This window comes from Pituophis catenifer, unplaced genomic scaffold (genome assembly GCF_029215685.1).
Source record: "Pituophis catenifer annectens isolate HBS135680 unplaced genomic scaffold, rPitCat1.0.hap2 SCAF_2, whole genome shotgun sequence".
NCBI lineage: Eukaryota > Metazoa > Chordata > Lepidosauria > Squamata > Colubridae > Pituophis > Pituophis catenifer.
In genome coordinates this window covers 135743296-135762099 of record NW_027256882.1, presented here as the reverse complement: position 1 = coordinate 135762099, position 18804 = coordinate 135743296, and the positions used below count along the sequence as shown (strand labels likewise).

Sequence of the window (18804 nt, the reverse complement as noted above, 5' to 3'; positions counted from 1 at the left end):
CTAAGAATCCAGGTCTCACCAAAGCGGGGAGAGCGATGCAAAAGGAGGGGAAAATATTTTTTGCTCAGATGCAAGGCGGCGGCGGTGGGTGGTGGGTGGTGGCAGATAATGTATTTTTCTCCTGGTTACCTAACCCCTAGTGAAACATGCAGAGAATCGCATTCTTACCATGTCAGGAGAGTTTGGCGGTGGGTAAGGCTTATATATATAAAACCATCTGGACAACAGAAAAAAATACACAATACGGACACATACCTGTCTGTAGATAGCTATCTATCTATATATGTATTTAAAACACACACACCCCTAAAGAGAACTAAGAAAGAAGAGACCAGCGCAGAGGGCGGACGAGAAAAGAAGACAAGGATTTGAGGGTGTGGGGGGGGGGGGAGGAGAACTCGGGGCGGGGATTGTGGTCTTATTGGCAGGAGAAAAGGCCCTATCGGCAGCAGCGGTTGAAACCGAGGGCGACCGATTGGCAGACTGGTGGGTGGGGCCAGGCTAAATGGTGGGCGGGGAGCGGGTGGGCGTAACCACGCGGGGCCCAACGGGGCGGGGCGTGGGAGGCGATATATAGGGGCCGGAGGAGCACTCGGGCGCTTACAAGAAGGCGTCGAGCAGCTGCCGAGCGGGGTGCGCGTATTTCTCGGGTCGGAGGAGAGCAGCGCCATCCTCCTTTTTTTTCCCCCCTCTCCCGAGCCTCCTTTCGGGGAATGGGGCTTCGCTCCTGAGCCCCCTCCGTGCCCTCCGCACCCCTCGGACTCTCGCCGGAATTGTTGCACTACCAGTCACGCCACCTGCTCCGCTCACCCGGGTGAGTGTCGTTCGCACTCCTGGGGAGGGGCGGCGGAGGAACCCGGCGCTGAGGGGGGAATGTGGTGGTGGGGGGGCGGATTTCGGGGTGGAGGGGGGGGGGCGCTCGGCCCTCACGGCCATTCGTGTGGGAGAAGGACGGCGCGCCCAGGGAGCGGAACAGCAGGCTGGCGGCGAGTGGGGTGTTGGCAGAAGGGCTGACAGGGCAGCGGCGGAGGGTGTTGACACAACCCTGCAGAAGGAGGAGGAGGGAGTGGCGCGGACGGACGGACGGACCGACCGACCGACGGGCGGAGCCCCTTCGCGGGCGAATGCGGGGCGAGGGGAGGCTCGGCCAGGAGGGTCCCGGGCAGGCGGCTGCTCGCGCCGCGCCGGGATCTCTGCTGGCTGTGTCGGGGGTTTGCTGGCCGGCCCCTCCCCAGTAGCCGCGGGGTGGGAGGGGGCTGGAGGGGCGGCGCAGCGAGGGCAGTTGGAGGGTTTTGGCCCCCATCCCGCGGGGCGGAGAACAGGGCGACGGGAGGGGACCGGCCTGGGTTGAGAAATGGTCGGAGCTGCTGTCCCCTGGAAGAGGGAGGGTTGTGGGGGGGGGGGTGGGGGAGGGAGAGAAAGGTGTTGGCTGACAGGCCGATTTTTGTTGTACGTGTAAGTGGTTTGTAGCGCTTTAGCCACACGGTGGAAAGGGGGATGTGTCTTTTTTTTTTTTCTTTTTCTTTTTTTGCAGGGTGAAGGTTTCTTAAGGTAGGGAGACGAACGATTTTTTATACGGAAAAAGAGATGGTTTTTTTAAAAAAAAAAAAAACCACGAGACAATAGGAGCAGATTGGGGGTGGGTGGGTTGTGGGGGGAGAGGGTTTCTGAGCTAACTAACCCCGTAGCATTGCCACAGTTGTATCACTTTTTGCGAAGTCTCTTCCTGTCCCATATGGTATAAAAGGGCAAAAATAGATTGGCAATGAGATGACAGAGGATTTGGTTGGGCTTGGTTTAAGAGAGAGAGAGAGAGAGAGAGAGAGAGAGAGAGAGAGGCCTTGGCCAATCATTTTTTCCCCTTTATAGAAAACACTTTTCTCCTGCTGCTGGAGCTTCGAGAGCTGTGAGCAGAAATCTAATGAGACTCAACTGCCTGATTATGTAATGCTGTATTACTCTGCTTAAGATACTTGCTTTTCTCCAGCTCTCTATCACCACCACTACTATGATTGATGTAATTAACTGGGTTAACTGATTTTAAAAGGCTTGAGTTAAAAATAGATAGGCGTTTGAAATATTTTAGTCTTTTTGTGCCATACTGTACAGCATCTACCCTCCGTGGGCAATATCTTTCGTACAGTGCAAGGGAGTTAAAACGAATGGATACGTAATTTTAAATAGCTTCCTCAATCAGTTCTTCTGTACCTTACATATGTCATTTGTAAATATCTTCTGTTTGCCCTTGATCTTTCCTTATCCCCACCCACTGCTGATCTAGCAAAATGTTTTAAAGGTTGCCTTATCAGCTGGTGGTTCTCTTATCATGTAAAGAGGGCGAAAGGAAATGTCTTTAGAAGATCTGAAATCAACTATTGCAAATTTTAGAAATTTTGAAGTAGATTTTTTTTCCTCTGGTTTATAAATTTGATAGATTTCGTTGCAATGCAGTGAAAAAACAAAAATATGGAAGGAAATACAACTTAATTTTTTTTAGTTGCTTAAATATGGAACTTAAATAGGGAAATTAATTTAAAAGCTGGCAGTATAATTTTCAAACATGTTCACATTTACCTTTTCATTTTAATGTGTGATTAAAGTTGTACCAGCAGTTATTTGACTGCTTCATAATTGAAGGAAAAAGATTCCTGTAAAGATTTTATGTTCTGGTTGAGTATTGTTTCTATTATGGAATGATTCCCCCCCAACCCCCAAGGGGGTCTTGATTTAGTAATTTTAAAAGCTGTTGTAGAATTAGAGTGGCTTCTTTGCTTTTTTCTCTTTAATGAACGTACATGTCATGTCTGTACCTAAATAATAAAAATGATTCTGGAAGTGGACATATGTAGGTTTTTTTAGCCTGCCAAAAGATAGTATTTATGACATTTCTGACTCAGCTGAAGCAATATTGCAAATGCTATATTAGTTAGCTTTATAGCTTTTAACAGAAGGGACTATTTTAATCTAAGTAGAGAAAATAATACCAAGTATTAAAATTAAATTCTATGAACCCTAAGAAATAGGTTTGGTACAGAATGTTTGGTAGGCTTTTTATGGTTCCAGTTAGATATTAAAGACACCATTATACAAAACTCAGGTTTTGGAATGTTATATTTTCAGACATGTTATTGGTGCTTTTTATAGTAGTTTGTATTTGGAATATTTAACCTAATTAGCCTACGTAGTATTTGCAAAAATAGTACCAAACAGTGTTGCAGATATTGCCTGTAAGAAATGTAGCCTGCTTTAGGGAAAAAGTGAATTTAATAGGCCTTGCTCATTTTCTCTTGTACTTTTCTTACGTGGATTTTTCTTTTTTTACCCCCTCATGAAGGAACAACACTACTCAAGGTGAAGAATAATTATCAACTAAAATCAGCACTTTGAAAACAATTTTTGCTTTCCTGTGGTATTTTGAACTTTTTTTTCCTGATCGTTGTGGTTTGAAACAGAGACTGTAATTTTGTGCTGTAGCAGCTATGCAGCTTGAAATACAAGTAGCACTCAATTTTATTATCTCATATTTGTACAATAAGCTTCCCAGACGACGTGTGAACATTTTTGGTGAAGAACTTGAAAGACTGCTTAAGAAGAAGTATGAAGGGCACTGGTATCCAGATAAGCCATATAAAGGATCAGGGTTTAGATGTATACATGTAGGCGAAAAAGTGGACCCAGTCATTGAACAAGCATCCAAAGAGAGTGGTTTGGACATTGATGATGTTCGTGGCAATCTGCCTCAGGATCTTAGTGTTTGGATTGACCCATTTGAGGTTTCATACCAAATTGGTGAAAAGGGACCAGTGAAAGTGCTTTATGTGGATGATTCCAGTGAAAATGGATGTGAACTAGATAAAGAAATCAAGAATAGCTTTAACCCAGAGGCCCAGGTGTTCATGCCAATTAGCGACCCCACATCTTCTGTATCAAGCTCTCCTTCGCCTCCCATTGGTCATTCTGCCACTGTGAGCCCAACCTTCATGCCCCGTTCCACTCAGCCTTTAACGTTCACCACTGCCACGTTTGCTGCCACCAAGTTTGGCTCAACCAAAATGAAGAACAGCAGCCGTACCAACAAGGTCGCCCGCACTTCTCCCACTAATCTTGGTTTGAATGTCAACGATCTGCTGAAACAGAAAGCTCTTTCATCCTCCATGCACTCACTCTATGGTCTTGGCCTCAACAGCCAGCAGGTTTCACAACAGCAACAACCATCACAACAGCAGCAGAAAACATCTGCCCTTTCTCCTAACGCAAAGGAATTCATTTTCCCCAATGTACAGGGCCAAGGTAGTACAAACAACCTGTTCCCTGGAGACAATCCCCTTAACCTTAGTCCTCTCCAGTACAGTAATGCCTTTGATATGTTTGCAGCCTATGGAGGTCTAAATGAAAAGTCTTTTGTGGATGGCTTGAATTTCAGTTTAAATAGCATGCAGTACTCTAACCAGCAATTCCAGCCTGTTATGGCTAACTAAACAAAAATATAAATCATATTGTACAAGTTGAAATGCACGTACCCAAGGGTGTTAACTTTTTCACCTCTTGAGTTTTTTCTAAAAAGCTTGTAGTACGAATACATTCAAGCTTGGTTAGATAAGGACAACATGCATCTTTTTTTCATTTGCCAACCAAGCACAAAGTTATTTTTTACTGACTGTACATTAAATATATTCAAGATATGGCCTCTTACAGTATTTAAGATATAGCAAGGACAGCTAATTTTTTATACATAAAAAATTGGCACTAATAAATGGGTTTATTGGTCTTTTCTAATTGTATAATTTAATTTAGTACAAAGTTTGTAAAATATCAGAGTATATATTGTTTCTACAACATGGTATTGCATTTTTATCTTTTTACTACAGTGATCTGTGACAACTGCAGCAGCTTCATGTTGTATTTTTTTTACTGAAATTATAAAATCCATCTTAAAAAAACATCAGTTCTAAAAAGTGTACAAATATTCCTTAAGTGGTGGAATTCAAACTGTATGGAAAACTTTTCCAAGAAAGAAACACAAATTGTATTTTCTGTTAAAAAGTTTAAAGATTTTTTGCTATATATTATGGAAGAAAATGTAATCGTAAATATTAATTTTGTACCTACATTGTGCAATACTTGAAAAAGGTATAAAAGTATTTTGAGTCAATGTCTTATGTTAAAGAGAGGGACTGAAATAGTTTATATTAAGTTTGTATTAAAATTCTTTAAAATTCAATTACTGTTGTGGTCTTGGTTTATTGGTTAAATAATAAAGTAGTACACTGATATTGTAGAACAGTATTTGCATATAGGTCAGCTAAAGAAGTTGGTTACAGTGATGCCTCATGATAATGTGTTGTTAAAAATTATGCCAAAGTAAGCTTTGTATTTGAGCACTCGCCCAATAGTTACAGGTGACAAGAAATTGCATTCATGTTGGTGAGTCAGACTTAACAGAGGAGGAATAGAGTCCCTATGTGCCTCCTTTGACCCAGTATAGAAACCAAGCAAGCTGCCAGAGGCTGCTGCAATATATTAGTGGCACACCTATTTCTAGAAAAATACCTTCTGTGCAATTATTTATAATGCAGAAGGATGCTGCTATTCTAGGATAATTTTTCAGTATCTGGTTGTTCTGATACACATTTTCTCCTATGTGTCAGTTTTAAGAGTATTCTTGATAACTAAATTAATGCTGGATTCATGAGGCATAAAATTCAGTAAGTGAGCATTTCAATTCTATATTTTGGATTTAACGCTAAGAAACAACCTGAAGAAAGCTAATTTTCTCATAGCATGCACCTTACAGAGGAGCTTCATCGCTTTCTAATGGTGTAGGAGCTCGTGCTATGAAGTGTAAAATCAGTAGGTCTCCAATAAAGTTCACTTTTAAAAAGAAGGGGGGGGGAGAGTTCCTCATCCCAAATAAAAACTTGCCTAGATCCTTCCGTTTGAGAACACCATTCAGGATTACAGGCATTAGCATATCCAATTAGGCCTACCATTTCCATAGTACAGAGGCCTGGAGCAAGAATGGAGCTTTAGGCTTTTTCTAAGGCCTGTAAACTAATTTGATCTATTTGTGTTGTACATTGTTGTAACATCAAAGAGCAGTTTTGTAACACTTCTATGATGATATGTGTAAAAGGTCTGATACTCCATTGATCTCAGTATGATGATGATGTTCAGTCAGCATGCTGATTTCAAGTTGGGATGAGATGGGCGTTTACAGTTCTTGGAATAGAATCAAGCATGTTGCTTAGCACCATAGTAAACTTTGTTTTGTAAAGGCTGAAACCAGGCTCTGAAGAACCAGCAAAGGGAGTAGGCAGAAACCGAATCATGACTTTGTCTACAAAAGTAAAATATAAGAACTTCAGATTTTTGTTCTGATGTTCATTTTGTTGCGAACTTTGTGAAGTTTTTCTTGGATCTCAGCAACCATTACAGTATTTAAATAGAGAAATCTGTCTTATATAAAGTACAACCTATCTGTGCTTGTGAAAAAATCTTTCTCAGTCCTACTAGAAATCTATAAATTGAAAATGGTTTGGGTTGGGTTTAGAAATTTCTACCTGAAATGCGTGCCTTCGTTAGACAGCATTGCAACTAACAAGAATCCGTTCATGATTAGGAAGGTCTAAATCAGGGGTGTCCAATCTTGGCAACTTTTAAGATTTGTGTACTTCAACAACATGGCTGGCTGTGGAATTCTGGGAGTTGAAGCCCACAGGTCTTAAAGTTGCCAAGATTGGACACCACTGGTCAATGATCTTCCCATTAGTGTTTTGAATACTTTCCTATTTCAAAAATTCCCATTTCAAAACTCAAGAAATTAAACTTGATGGAATGAGATGGGAAATGGAGAATAACAGTGTAGTTACTGTTGAGATGTTAAGTGTCTCTGAAATTAAGGGCAGACTCCTTACAATTTGAATTACAAATAGCAAGGTTGCAATTATCCAGCAAACTCCATAAGGCTGATTTTTTTGTGGATAATGCATTCATACAATCTAGGAACATGTTACACAAATTAGCTGAGCTAACTCAAAGGACACGGAAATGCTGTGTTTTTGTTTTTAAAAAATACATTCTAAGATGTCTCTTGAGTATTTCTCCAACTGCTGATAGAATCTTTCCAGCACATTCTCTTAGCTGCTTCTATTTCAAAGTAAAACTACAAAGAAGAACTGTCAGTCCTGATATGTACTTTTATTTTTTCCTACGTTAAGAAAAAACAGCCAAAAAGCTGAATATTTGAGATTTGTTACAATAAGAATTTCTTCTAGAACAGCTCAGTTAGGTGATAATAACTAACAGGTCACCTATAAAGATACTGAATCTGCAATGTACTTGTGGTGGTTTTACTGTATTGCTTTGGAAGAAAAACCACATTTGAGAAAAAGTTGGCTAGATTATCAAAAGGGGTGCCAAACAAGCAATTTTTTTCCTACTTGTATTTTTGTTTAATACAATGCCTCTGTGAACACTGTGTAGTTTTTAAGGTGTTTTTTTTTTTAAATGACCCATGAATTGTGAGTACAACAGTCTGGCAACATCTTTGCCAATACTATGTATGGACAACATTTAACATTAAAATGAAGACCCTCAAAGGTGGTGCCGAGTTATCAAGTATAATAAAATGTATATTTTAATAATTAAAAGAGTACACAGTTAAGAGCTAGAATATTAGTTCTTCAAGGAGTGCAGAGTTTTGCCTTCAATGAATTGCAATTTAATAAATAGATAAGTAAAAATATTATACACACAAACCAGAAAGAACATAATGACTTGTGATTTCAACTGGAGTTAGAGTCTGATGTTTTAAACAGAATATTAGAGAATATTTCTTAAAAGACTTCTGCAGAACCCCCTCCCCCCAAAAAAAAGTATAGTAAAATGATGGGATTAATTTGATTAGCTTAACAAAACAAAATGTCCTAACTTCTTCAATGTCTTGATCTTGTTGCCCATTGAATTCAGTGATGATTAGTTTGCACCTTATACAATTTAGCCTTAGAGGCCTTGGTGCTAATAGCAAGTTATTCCTCCTTGGTATACATGTATATGACCACCCTATGTGCTAACTGTGGCCACAATAATTAACAAAGTACATTGTGTTTGCTCCTTGCCACAGATGGGTCATAAAAACAGAACCAAATCATAGATGACTAATCATGTTGCTTTAAAATATCACATGCAATATAGGTGTTGATATAATGATTAAGTACAGTGTGTAATTCAAACAAGAAGACATGAGGACCTCTGCTTGGGATTCCTTAAAATAAGAAACCAAGAAGACATTCCTGGCAGTGGGTAAAGTCATGAGTCTACTCTATCTGGTACATTTAAAATGTGGTATTGGTTATAAAGTATGTTTTTTATTTATTTACTTGTATCCAGCCTTTATTATTTTTACAAATAAGGGAAACATATCCAACATACACCCTTCTTCCTATTTTCCCCACAACAACAACAACAACAACAACAACAACAGCAACCACCGTGTGAGGTGAGTAGGCCTCAGAGAGAGGGACTGGCCCAAGGTCAGCCAGCTGGCTTTCTACCCCTAAGGCAAAACTAAAACTCACTCCTGCTTTCAAGCCTGGTGCCTTAATGTATGATCACAAAATTTGACTCGACAGAGTTTCTAATACAATTAAGGTCAGAAAAATATAAGCATTACAATCTTTGGAAAGCTGTTATTATTTTTCCCTCAAAATATATCACATGACAAAAGTTTTTTTTTTCCCTACAGTTCTTCCCTCCAATCTCTTTGGCTATGTAGAAATACTAGGGGCGCATGTAAAAATACATTTTAAAAAGGCTATTTATATATCTATTATTCCATCAGTCGACAACATTAAATATTGGGGAATGAGTGCCATTACAGTTCAAGTGACTTTGGAATTGTGCTGTATTGTGCTCATCACTATTTTGACTCAGGTACTGGTATAATTATGAGAATTGGTAGAGGAAGAGTATGTCATATGTTTGAAAGAGTATGATCATATAGTAACAGGATACTTAGATTGTGACACAGTCTAAGTTAGCAGATCACATTTTTATAATTACATTTTTCTAAGTTCTGGGCAGGCTATTTAACATAGTTTAAACTAAAAAAGGGGGAAAGGAAGTAGAACTAACCACATATCCTTACCATGACTCAGTCTGTGGCTTGGGACTGCTTAAAAAGAAATACATGACGCCACATCTAGTAGTTTCTAATGTATGGAAATGACAGTTCCATTCAGTGTATAGATAATCCAAATGTATGTTAGGTGTATATTTTCTGACTCACTTATGCTTAATAAAATACAAAATCTTGACTGCATGTTATATTTCAAACAATGGTCCTGATAGAAATCTTTTTATGGAAAAGCCCAAAAACATGCCATATAGTGAGAGGTTCACCCCCACGTGGGCAACTGATGAAGAATTGCAAATGGACTTTCTGTAAGACAGCAAACTACCATAGAAATGAACCAGTAGTGGGATTCAAATCCCGGCGCTACCACTTCGCTATCGGTAGTGTGTGGGTATGCTCGCTCGCTTTGTGAGCGTGCAGCGCTTCTGTGTATGCGCAGAGCGTTTTTGATGATGTCTGGGTGAACCGGAGTGAACCGGTAGAAATCCACCACTGACATGAACCTGATATGAAAAGACTTACACACAATCTTCCTTTTTTTAAAGTTGGGGCCTATGCCACGTGTTGCAGTTATTTGCAGCCAAGTCACGTTTCCATAAATCAAAACCTTAAGTGGATTATATGAATGCGATAGTTACTAGTATCACGGTCCTGTCATCTACATGTTTTTATTAGGGCTTTTTTTCCTTCTTTTTAGTTACCCTCCCCCTACTATTTTCACTCTAAAGGCCCCATTGTTCTTTCTCCTGCTGTGTCAAATTCTGTCCCTCTCCCCACCCACTACACACACACATACACACACAAGACACGCTGCTGTTTTCCATTCATTAAACAGTGAGCTGCCAAGAATCTACTTTGCTGATTTAATTTCCTTGTGACTTCAAGTGTCCCAGTGAGATGAAGCTGGATCAAGAGGAAAATTCCGTCTTTGCTGGTAATGGCCTTTGGAAGCCGCATTTGGAGCCAATGCCCTTGTAAATTCTCCTTTGGAGTCATTATACAGCTCTGTGTGTCAGGGAATTTCACTACTCTGGTTTAAATTGGTTACGACTTTGCTTGTCAGAAAGTCATAAAACGTGATCACATGACCCTGGGACACCGCAACCATCATAAATATGAATCAGTTGCCAAGCATCTGAATTTTGATCATGTGACCATGGGGATGCTGCAACGGTCGTAACTGTGAAAAATAGTCATAAGTCACTTTTTTCCAGTGTCATAACTTTTAATGGTTACTAAACCATAACTGTTGTAAGTCAAGGACTTACTTTGTACTGAAACTGCCCGATAACTCTGTGGATATCATTCACAATACAGATTATAGGTACAGTGCGATCAAATTGGTATCTGAACTGCAAACTGCTTTAATCAGGTTTGAATAAAAAAGTGTCTAGCTTGTGTATCTAGTTCTGAAACTGATAAAGGAAACTGTCTGATTCAGCATGCTCTCTCTTTTGGTCTTGATCAGCAAGTTGATTTAAATTGAATGAACAGCGTTGGCTGCTTTCCTGTCATGAGTAGCATTAAAACAAAAAACTAAAGATTAAACTTGTTGCTAAACTGTAAAACCCCACCGAAGTGTTTTGTTCCAGAAAGATGCAGAGTCTGATGGTAGTCCCTGAGACTACTCCTATTGCTTTTGGTCCAGCTCACTTTATTTTAGAAGGAGGAGAAAGCTTGCTGTGCAGGAGAGGAAAATATCCAGGAATTGAAATATCAAACTCTTCTGGATATTCTCAATCATTTACCTTACAGAAAGAGGTGGGCTGCTGCTGGTTCAGACTGGTTCAGGCGAATCAGTAGTCCCAACCACCGGCTGGGCTTGCTCAACTGCCCCGGCGCTATCCCGTCCTATATATCTCACTCTCTGGCTCCTTGCCCACCCATGCAGCCCAGCTGATTCCTGTGCCTTGCCCGCTCTACTCACCGCAGCTGCCCGAGAAGGTGTCCTGGAAGCCGCGCACCTGAAATCGCCATGTTTGAAGCCACGCACACTCACATTTTTGGTTCTGCACTAGGCGAACTGGTTGTTAACTTATGTGAAGCCCACCGCTGCTTACCGATAAAGTATGATTGATGTGCACAGATGAGAGTATACGTAAAATATTTTTTCAAAAATCTTAGCAGATAACAATTCAGACTCCTTGACACATATCCCGTCTTCCTTCTCTTATTTGTACTTGAAAATTTTACCCAGCCTGGAATTTAGATTGGTTGGGGATAGTTGACTTTGGAATAGTAAGCCTCTGTAGGAATATTTGATAAACAGTGAAGATTATTTGTCTCTTAAAATTCAAGTGCCTTATGGAAGTCATTTCCCCATTTTGTATAATAAGGGATTCACTCTTAAGGCCTTTCGCCATCAAAATATGATCTTGCTAAACTCTTCCAATACTGAGCCTAAAACAATTATCCACCAAGTATACACCATGTGTTGTCTTGTATGGCAAATACATGACCAAGAAATTGTTGGGTCAAAAGAGAACAGGTAGGAGTAGGCAAGCCACTTCAAATCTTTATGATGACTCCCAAATGGTGAACATATTAGGCCCTATTTGCATGGATGTAAAGAAAATATGGAGACATCGTGTCAGATACCTATATTTTCAAACCACCTAGAGGGCAGGTGCTGCTACAGAGAAGTGACATTCCTGGGCCCCCACTAAATGGCATTGTTTAATCAAAGGAACCTAGAGCGTGCCAACCCTCCAGATTGGATCAGCTGGGCAGATACTATGGGAAATAAATGTTCCCTCACATAGCCCATTTTATAGATAGTGACCTACACCTTGAATCGCACCTGGAAGCAATCTTGGATGATGTAGGTCTTCTGTTCAAAAACTATTGGTGCAGAAAAGTATAAAGTATTTTAGAAACAGAAATAAAAACAGGTATTTGTAACTCTATACTTCTTGACAATAAGACTTTTTTTTAAAGAAAAGAAAAGAAAAGGGTGAAAAAGGAAAGGAAAAAAGGAAAGGAAAGGAAAGAAAGGAAAGGAAAGGAAAGGAAAGGAAAGGAAAGGAAAGGAAAGGAAAGGGTAGGGTAGGGTAGGGTAGGGTAGGGTAGGGTAGGGTAGGGTAGGGTAGGATTGGATTGGATGGTCTGGCAAATGGGGTCAATTCATCCAGATCATGACCTGCCTACGTCAGTCCTAGGTAGTGACTTCAGGGTTGTTTGCTCATTCATTTACCAGACTAACTAAACTTGGTGGCCCAGAGATCAATTCTCTGCTCATTGCAAATGTTTTGCAATTTCAATTTCAACATTTTGAGATATAAAAACTTAGTTGTAGACTCTGAGAACCATTGCCAGGAGATACAGAGGCAGCTTTGAGTCATCCAGTATTTCACAGCTACAGTTCTCTTGGCAGCCCTTATGATCACTGGCCAAATGCAGAAGGAGGTTTAGTTTAGATCAGATCTGGGCATTTGATGGCATTCAGACCACATCTGGCTCTTTGGCTGTCCCTGTCTAGCTCACATGAGGTCAACTGGAAATTAGAAATCAAATGTAAATAAATGTACACCGTACATGCAATGCAACTGTGTTGCATTACATCATCTACCTTCACAGCCCTATTGGTTTGACCCTCCACAACAGTCCCAGTTCCTCATGTAGCCTCTTGGGAAAATTAATTGCCCACCCCTGGTTTAAGATACTTTATCTGGAAGCCCCGTCAAGAAGAGCTAATAGGCTAAGAGCATAAGGCATGAGATCTCATGAGGCCCAAAAGCACCTGTTGCAACAATTGCCACTAAAGAGCCGTTTTTAATGTGGGCAGGAAAAGGAAGAGATCAGATTCATGGCAAGTTATTATTATACCTCAATTTTAATTCCGCGCAAATGTAGATTAGAAGAAATGAGATTCAGTTCTAGTTCTACTTTTAAAACATCCCACCGCCACCACTACCATGACAAATGCCAAGTCTGCCCCCTAACCAGGGGTACACCTGTGTCACAGATTGTATGTTGGAAGTATGTTGGATAGTCTAATCTGGCATAAATGTCACTAAACCCAAGTCATAATGCGGAATTCAAAAGGGATTGATGTTGGGCTAAAGAGCTGAGTTCTCTTCCTCTTGAAGAAAGCTGCAACTGACCACACAGCTCAGGGATCTCTTCACCTGTGGTCAGTGACTGGCCTATCAAAATCACAGGGCCCTTTAGCTGAACAAGGGAGCTTATAATTTGAGAAACATGTGATTAGGAAGCATTCCACTTTCCATGCTGAATTTCAGACAGTCTTTTCTGGAAACAACCAGCTGCTCTGCGAGTAATCTAGTTTTGGATAACCCTGAGTGCCACTCTGGCATTTTCATTGCCTTTTGTTAGATACAACAGCTTGTTTTCATTATGTTAGAAAGAGCTGTATGCTTTCCAGAACGTAGTTAGCTGTTTGAAGGATCATTGGATTTTTCATAGACAATCAAAGGAAAAGAAAACACAGTGGCATTAAACCTGTCCTCACAACATAATTCATTCCAGGTTTAATAGAAAATAGTGGGTTCCCCTCCTGTCTATGGCTGCTTAGATTACAGGGAGCAGAATTGGAAATGCACAACTCAGATTATAGTGTCACTTATTTCCTTTTTTTAAAATTGCAAATGTAAAATGCATACTGACCCATTTATTTAGTCAATGACCTGCAAAAAAACTTGTGAAAACCCAATGCCAAACTAAAATCAAATACAATAGATGAGATACGATGCTAGCATAACAAAGATAAAATAACAAATGCAATACACATCATTACAAAGGTATGTTAATTACCTCTGCAAGTATAAATCTAAAATATTACAATCTATGAACCAAAACATACGTTATCACCTAAAACAAGATAGCTAACATGTATTAAACCTAAAGTGATGAATAAAAGAAGGAATTATTTCTGTGTCCTGCTTTGCCTTATTTTCATCATGGCCACACAGAATTTGGCTACTGCACAAGTAATAAGGGGTTTTGAATCTTCTAGAAGATGATTCACATAGAAAATGTTTTGCTTTCCTAGAAATTTATGTATTAGGGTCAGAAGATATGCAGATCTGACATTCCTATAGAATTTACAATATAATAATACACGTGAAATAGTTTTAATCTTCTTATCACTACATGGGCAGGTACACTTAGTTGTACTCATTTTAATTATCTTTATACTGTTACACAAAACTTAATAATACTGAACATTTGAATTGGAAGAGAAGGAAATATAATACAGCGATCAGTGCAGGATCTTGCAGCTGAAGTATTTCCAACTCAAAATCAGGAGAAGAAGTAAGTTCTCTTTCAACAAGCTGTTTTAACCTTGAGCAAAATCAGCTTCCTGATATCAACCTGTCAATTCTGGCTTTCTGCCTGGGGCCCATCAGAGAGCCATTTGGCTCAGCTTTTCGCATGACGATGTTTCACATTTTAAAGGAAGCAATATCTCTACATCTTCTTTTATGCAATCCAAATGTACCCAGTTCTTTCAACTGCACCTCATGCAGTTTCCAGGGAATTCAACATCTGAGTTAGCTTCAGCTCCCACACTGAATCCTTGCCCTGAAATCCTCAGTGGAAAGACCTAAAGCAATGCTTCTCAACCTCACAGCTTTCAGATGCATGGACATCCCAAGTCAGCATGTCAGCAGTTCTATTTCGGAAAAGTTCCCATTAATAACAGGTACATTGTGAGCCTTTTCCTTGCCTCAGTTGCAGAGTTTTCAGAGGAATGACAAGGAAGATATGGGTGCTTGTCAGCCAGATGATAATTGTAATACTAATCTCTATAGTTAGAGTTAAAACTCTAAGAATGTTCTTTCTGCACTAACTCAGAAAACTCAAACTGCCCAAGGAGCTGCTGATCCAGTTCTACAGAGGAATTATTGAGTCTGTCATCTGCACCTCTATAACTGTCTAGTTTGGTTCTGCAACTTAACAAGACAGAAACAGGCTTCAGAGGATAATTAGAACTGCAGAAAAAAACAATTGCTACCAACCTGCCTTCCATTGAGGACCTGTATACTGCACGAGTCAAAAAGAGGGCTGTGAAAATATTTACAGACCCCCTCGCATCCTGGACATAAACTGTTTCAACTCCTCCCTCAAAACCACGCTATAGAGCACTGCACACCAGAACAACTAGACACAAGAACATTTTTTCTTGCTAAACTCTGCTAAACAAATAATTCTCTCAACACTGTCAAACTATTTACTAAGTCTGCACTACTATTAATCTTCTCATCGTTCCCACCACCCATCTCCTCCCACTTATGACTGTATGACTGTAACTTTGTTGCTTGTATCCTTACGATTTATATTGACATTGTTTCCTGATTGCTTATTTGTTCCCTATGACTATCATTAAGTGTTGTACCTTATGATTCTTGATGAACGTATCTTTTCTTTTATGTACACAGAGAGCGTATGCACCAAGACAAATTCCTTGTGTGTCCAATAACACTTGGCCAATAAAAAATTCTATTCTATTCTATTCTAAAATGATTAGTAGGACCTATCATGTGTACATATATACTGTATACATTTATGTGCTGAGGGATGTTCCTAGCAGAAACAGTAATCACTACACAAAATCTAAAAGGATGGCTCCAAACTGACGATCATATGAAATGTACTTGCTTTCTTCATTTTTTAAAACAGTAGCCATGTTTGTTGTGGTAAAGCCAAAATTTGTAATAAAAAATAAATCTGAGTATGGAAACATTTTTCCGGTGTGTAACTAAGCTTATGGCATTGGCAGGCGACACGGTAATGAAACCATTTCCCATTCCTCACTAATGAAGTAACTTAGGCGAAAGGTGAGCATTCAGGAGAGAAGCTTTGCCTTTTCCTTCTGCTTTACCACTGACACAGGTCTCAGCTGTGGCAATCTCACAAATGGTCAGCTGTGTTCAGTTTACTGCAGCAGAACCACAGAGTGCTTGTGGCAAAAAAGTTTGCCTGGACTAGGAGCCATTTCATATGAGACATTAACAGAATTTTAATTTGGTAGGCACACATACACAGAGCTACTTAGGACAGTCACAGAGGAGCAAAAAGGCTATAAACCTCAACATCCACAAAAATGGAGGAAATGGCGTATCGGTAACCATTTAGGCAGTGCCAGAAATATCTAAGAGAGACATTAAGTCCAAGTGGAGTTTCACTTTAAAATGCCAGAAACGGCATATAGGCAATCTAGAGGGGTTTTTTTCCCCCCAGAAATTTGAGACTGCAAATTTCTAAGCCCTTAAACATTGGTCATGCTAATGGGATGGTAGCCCAGAATATCTGGACAACAGTAGATTTCCTATTTCATTGGTAAACTAGCAAAGCATAGCTGATTTTGACACACATCAGTTTATGGCTATTTAAAATGACACCTTGTCTCCCCCATTTTGGCAAGCAGCAGTCTTATGGATGAAAGAGAACTTTTCATAGAATTGGGTCTTCTCATCCAAGCCCTGGTCCAAATGTAGGATCTACAAGAAGATCTCTGGCAAATGATCATCCAGTCTCTATGGAAGAACTTACCATATTATCTGGCAACCTTGTTCCACTGGCTGACGGGTTGCAAGCCAGGAGGGTTTTTTTCTTTCTGATGTCCGATCCAAACCTGCTTCCATGCAGTGTTAATCCATTGGTTCTGGGGGAACTGAGACTAAGTCCTCCCCCCCTCTTATGTGTAACTTTTCAGATGTTTGATGACCGTTATCATATCTCCCTTCATTCATTTCTTCTGCAACCTAACCATACCCAGATTGTTAAACATAAGGCTTGGTTTCATCAAAAGACCTCTAAACTTGTTGCTATTTGTCATTATCCTTTTTGAACTGTGTGGCCCAGAACTAGACACAAGTGTGCCAAAAGGGTAAGACATCAGTAAAAGGTTCCCCTTGCACATATGTTCCCGACTCTAGGGGGCGGTGTTCATGTCCGTTTCAAAGCCGAAAAGCCAGTGCTGTCTGAAGATGTCTCCGTGGTCATATGGCTGGCATGAATAAACACCAAAGGCGCATGGAATGCTGTTATCTTCCCACCAAAGGTGGTCCCTATTTTACTACTTGCATTTTTTTACGTGCTTTTGAACTGCTAGTTGGCAGAAGCTGGGACAAGTAACGGGAGCTCACCCCATTATGCAGCACTAGGGATTCGAACCGCTGAACTGCTGACCTTTCGATCGACAAGCTCAGCATCTTAGCCACTGAGCCACCACTAATACACTTTATTTCATGATGAAATACCAAGCCTTCCCTCCCCCTCAATTTGGAGCATCCACAAATCTCTCCTCGTTCTATTACATAAGGACTCACTTCACATCTATCAAGTCTCTGGCCCTCAGGGCTGTCCATCCTTATTCCTGTGTGTCATGCTCTTCCTTTCCTCCAGTAGCCCTGCTAGACAAAATACCAGTGGGAGCAAGGACAAGCCGCCCATCTACGTCTCAGGTTCAGGTTCACTTGTGAACCAGGAGAACCAGAAAAGCTGGTGAGAACAGGATCTAGGCGACCGCAGATATGGACTTTCCCCAGGACAATCTTACCAGGAAATTCTTAAAAAATCAGTTGTGCCCCCCCCCCCCCCGAAGTGCTCAGGGTCCAAGTGACATTCACTGTGAACAGGAAATTGGGTTTGTTAGATTTTGAGGTAAAACTGTTCAGTGTAGAAAGGATTTAAGAGATATAATGGAGAGAAGGAAGGGAAAGTAAGAAAAGAAGCAGGCAGGCCTGTGCTTTAGAGAAATACAGGATGCAAAGAAGGGGAAAACTGACAGCACTCTTTGATTTTACTTTTATCTCACTGCTACTGAGGAGAGCTACAGATCCTTCTAGTTAGCATTCTTCTTACAGAACCCGAAGCCCAGGAACTTGCCATGGAGCAAGGCAAGAGTTCCAGCCAATTGGAAAATAGAGCCCCAAAGCCTTAACAATATATAATTTGCCACTGTTTCAGCTTCGCCTGAAGAAATCAACCCAGAGCTGTCTGATTTTAGACTAGTAGCAAAATCTGGCTGGGAAGGACTCTCTGTTTTAGTTAACAATGCTTTCATAGAGTTCTTGATACTAGGTAAAAATGAGAGAGGGTTTATTTGCCTGAAAATTATGTTAGCAGCAAAACACATTTCAAGTATGAATAATTTTGAGGCATGGTAAAGAAATGGAAACAACACAAAAGAGAAAAAAAAAGTTGTTTAAAACGTGGGGATTTCATTTGCCCAACCTGAAAGGACTAGCATACAAATCTTCCTCCTTTTATGTCAGACTGGTTTACGGAGCCTTCCTACTGCTATTGCAACAACAATCCTGTAAGGGAGATTGGGCTAAGAGTGATGGGCCTAAAGTCACCATTCAGTTTCCGTGCCAACTTGGATGGCAATCTGAGTCTCTCTGGTACCCCAATACTTAACCACTACACTCTCCTGCCTTGATTGCTTGTTCCCAAATGGCACCCACCACCTGGACACTGGGGGTCCCATCATGAGATATGAAGAATACAATCTGCTCTCAGCTGGCTACTCCCTGCTTGTAATCTGGACATGGTGTCATATAAGCAGAACAAAATTCTAGCTGCTCTGCAACAATCACAAATAAGTTTTTGTCCTCTAATGCACCTTTGCAATGGGAGGAGCATGCTTAGGGTTGGAGATCTCCTGGTCTTTTCTGTGATGCTGCAGAGACTGGCTCCCACCC

The 18804-nt window shown here is 40.5% G+C and overlaps 1 protein-coding gene across 1 annotated transcript; it reads left to right on the top strand.

Annotated features, from left to right (window-relative positions):
• Nucleotides 1-618: 618 nt before the first annotated feature.
• On the top strand, nucleotides 619-5221 carry TOB1 (transducer of ERBB2, 1). Its single transcript, XM_070937605.1, has 2 exons — nucleotides 619-814; nucleotides 3335-5221. Exon 2 carries the CDS (start codon nucleotides 3480-3482, stop codon nucleotides 4476-4478), a length of 999 nt encoding a protein of 332 aa, XP_070793706.1. The 5' UTR covers nucleotides 619-814; nucleotides 3335-3479; the 3' UTR covers nucleotides 4479-5221.
• Nucleotides 5222-18804: the final 13583 nt, after the last annotated feature.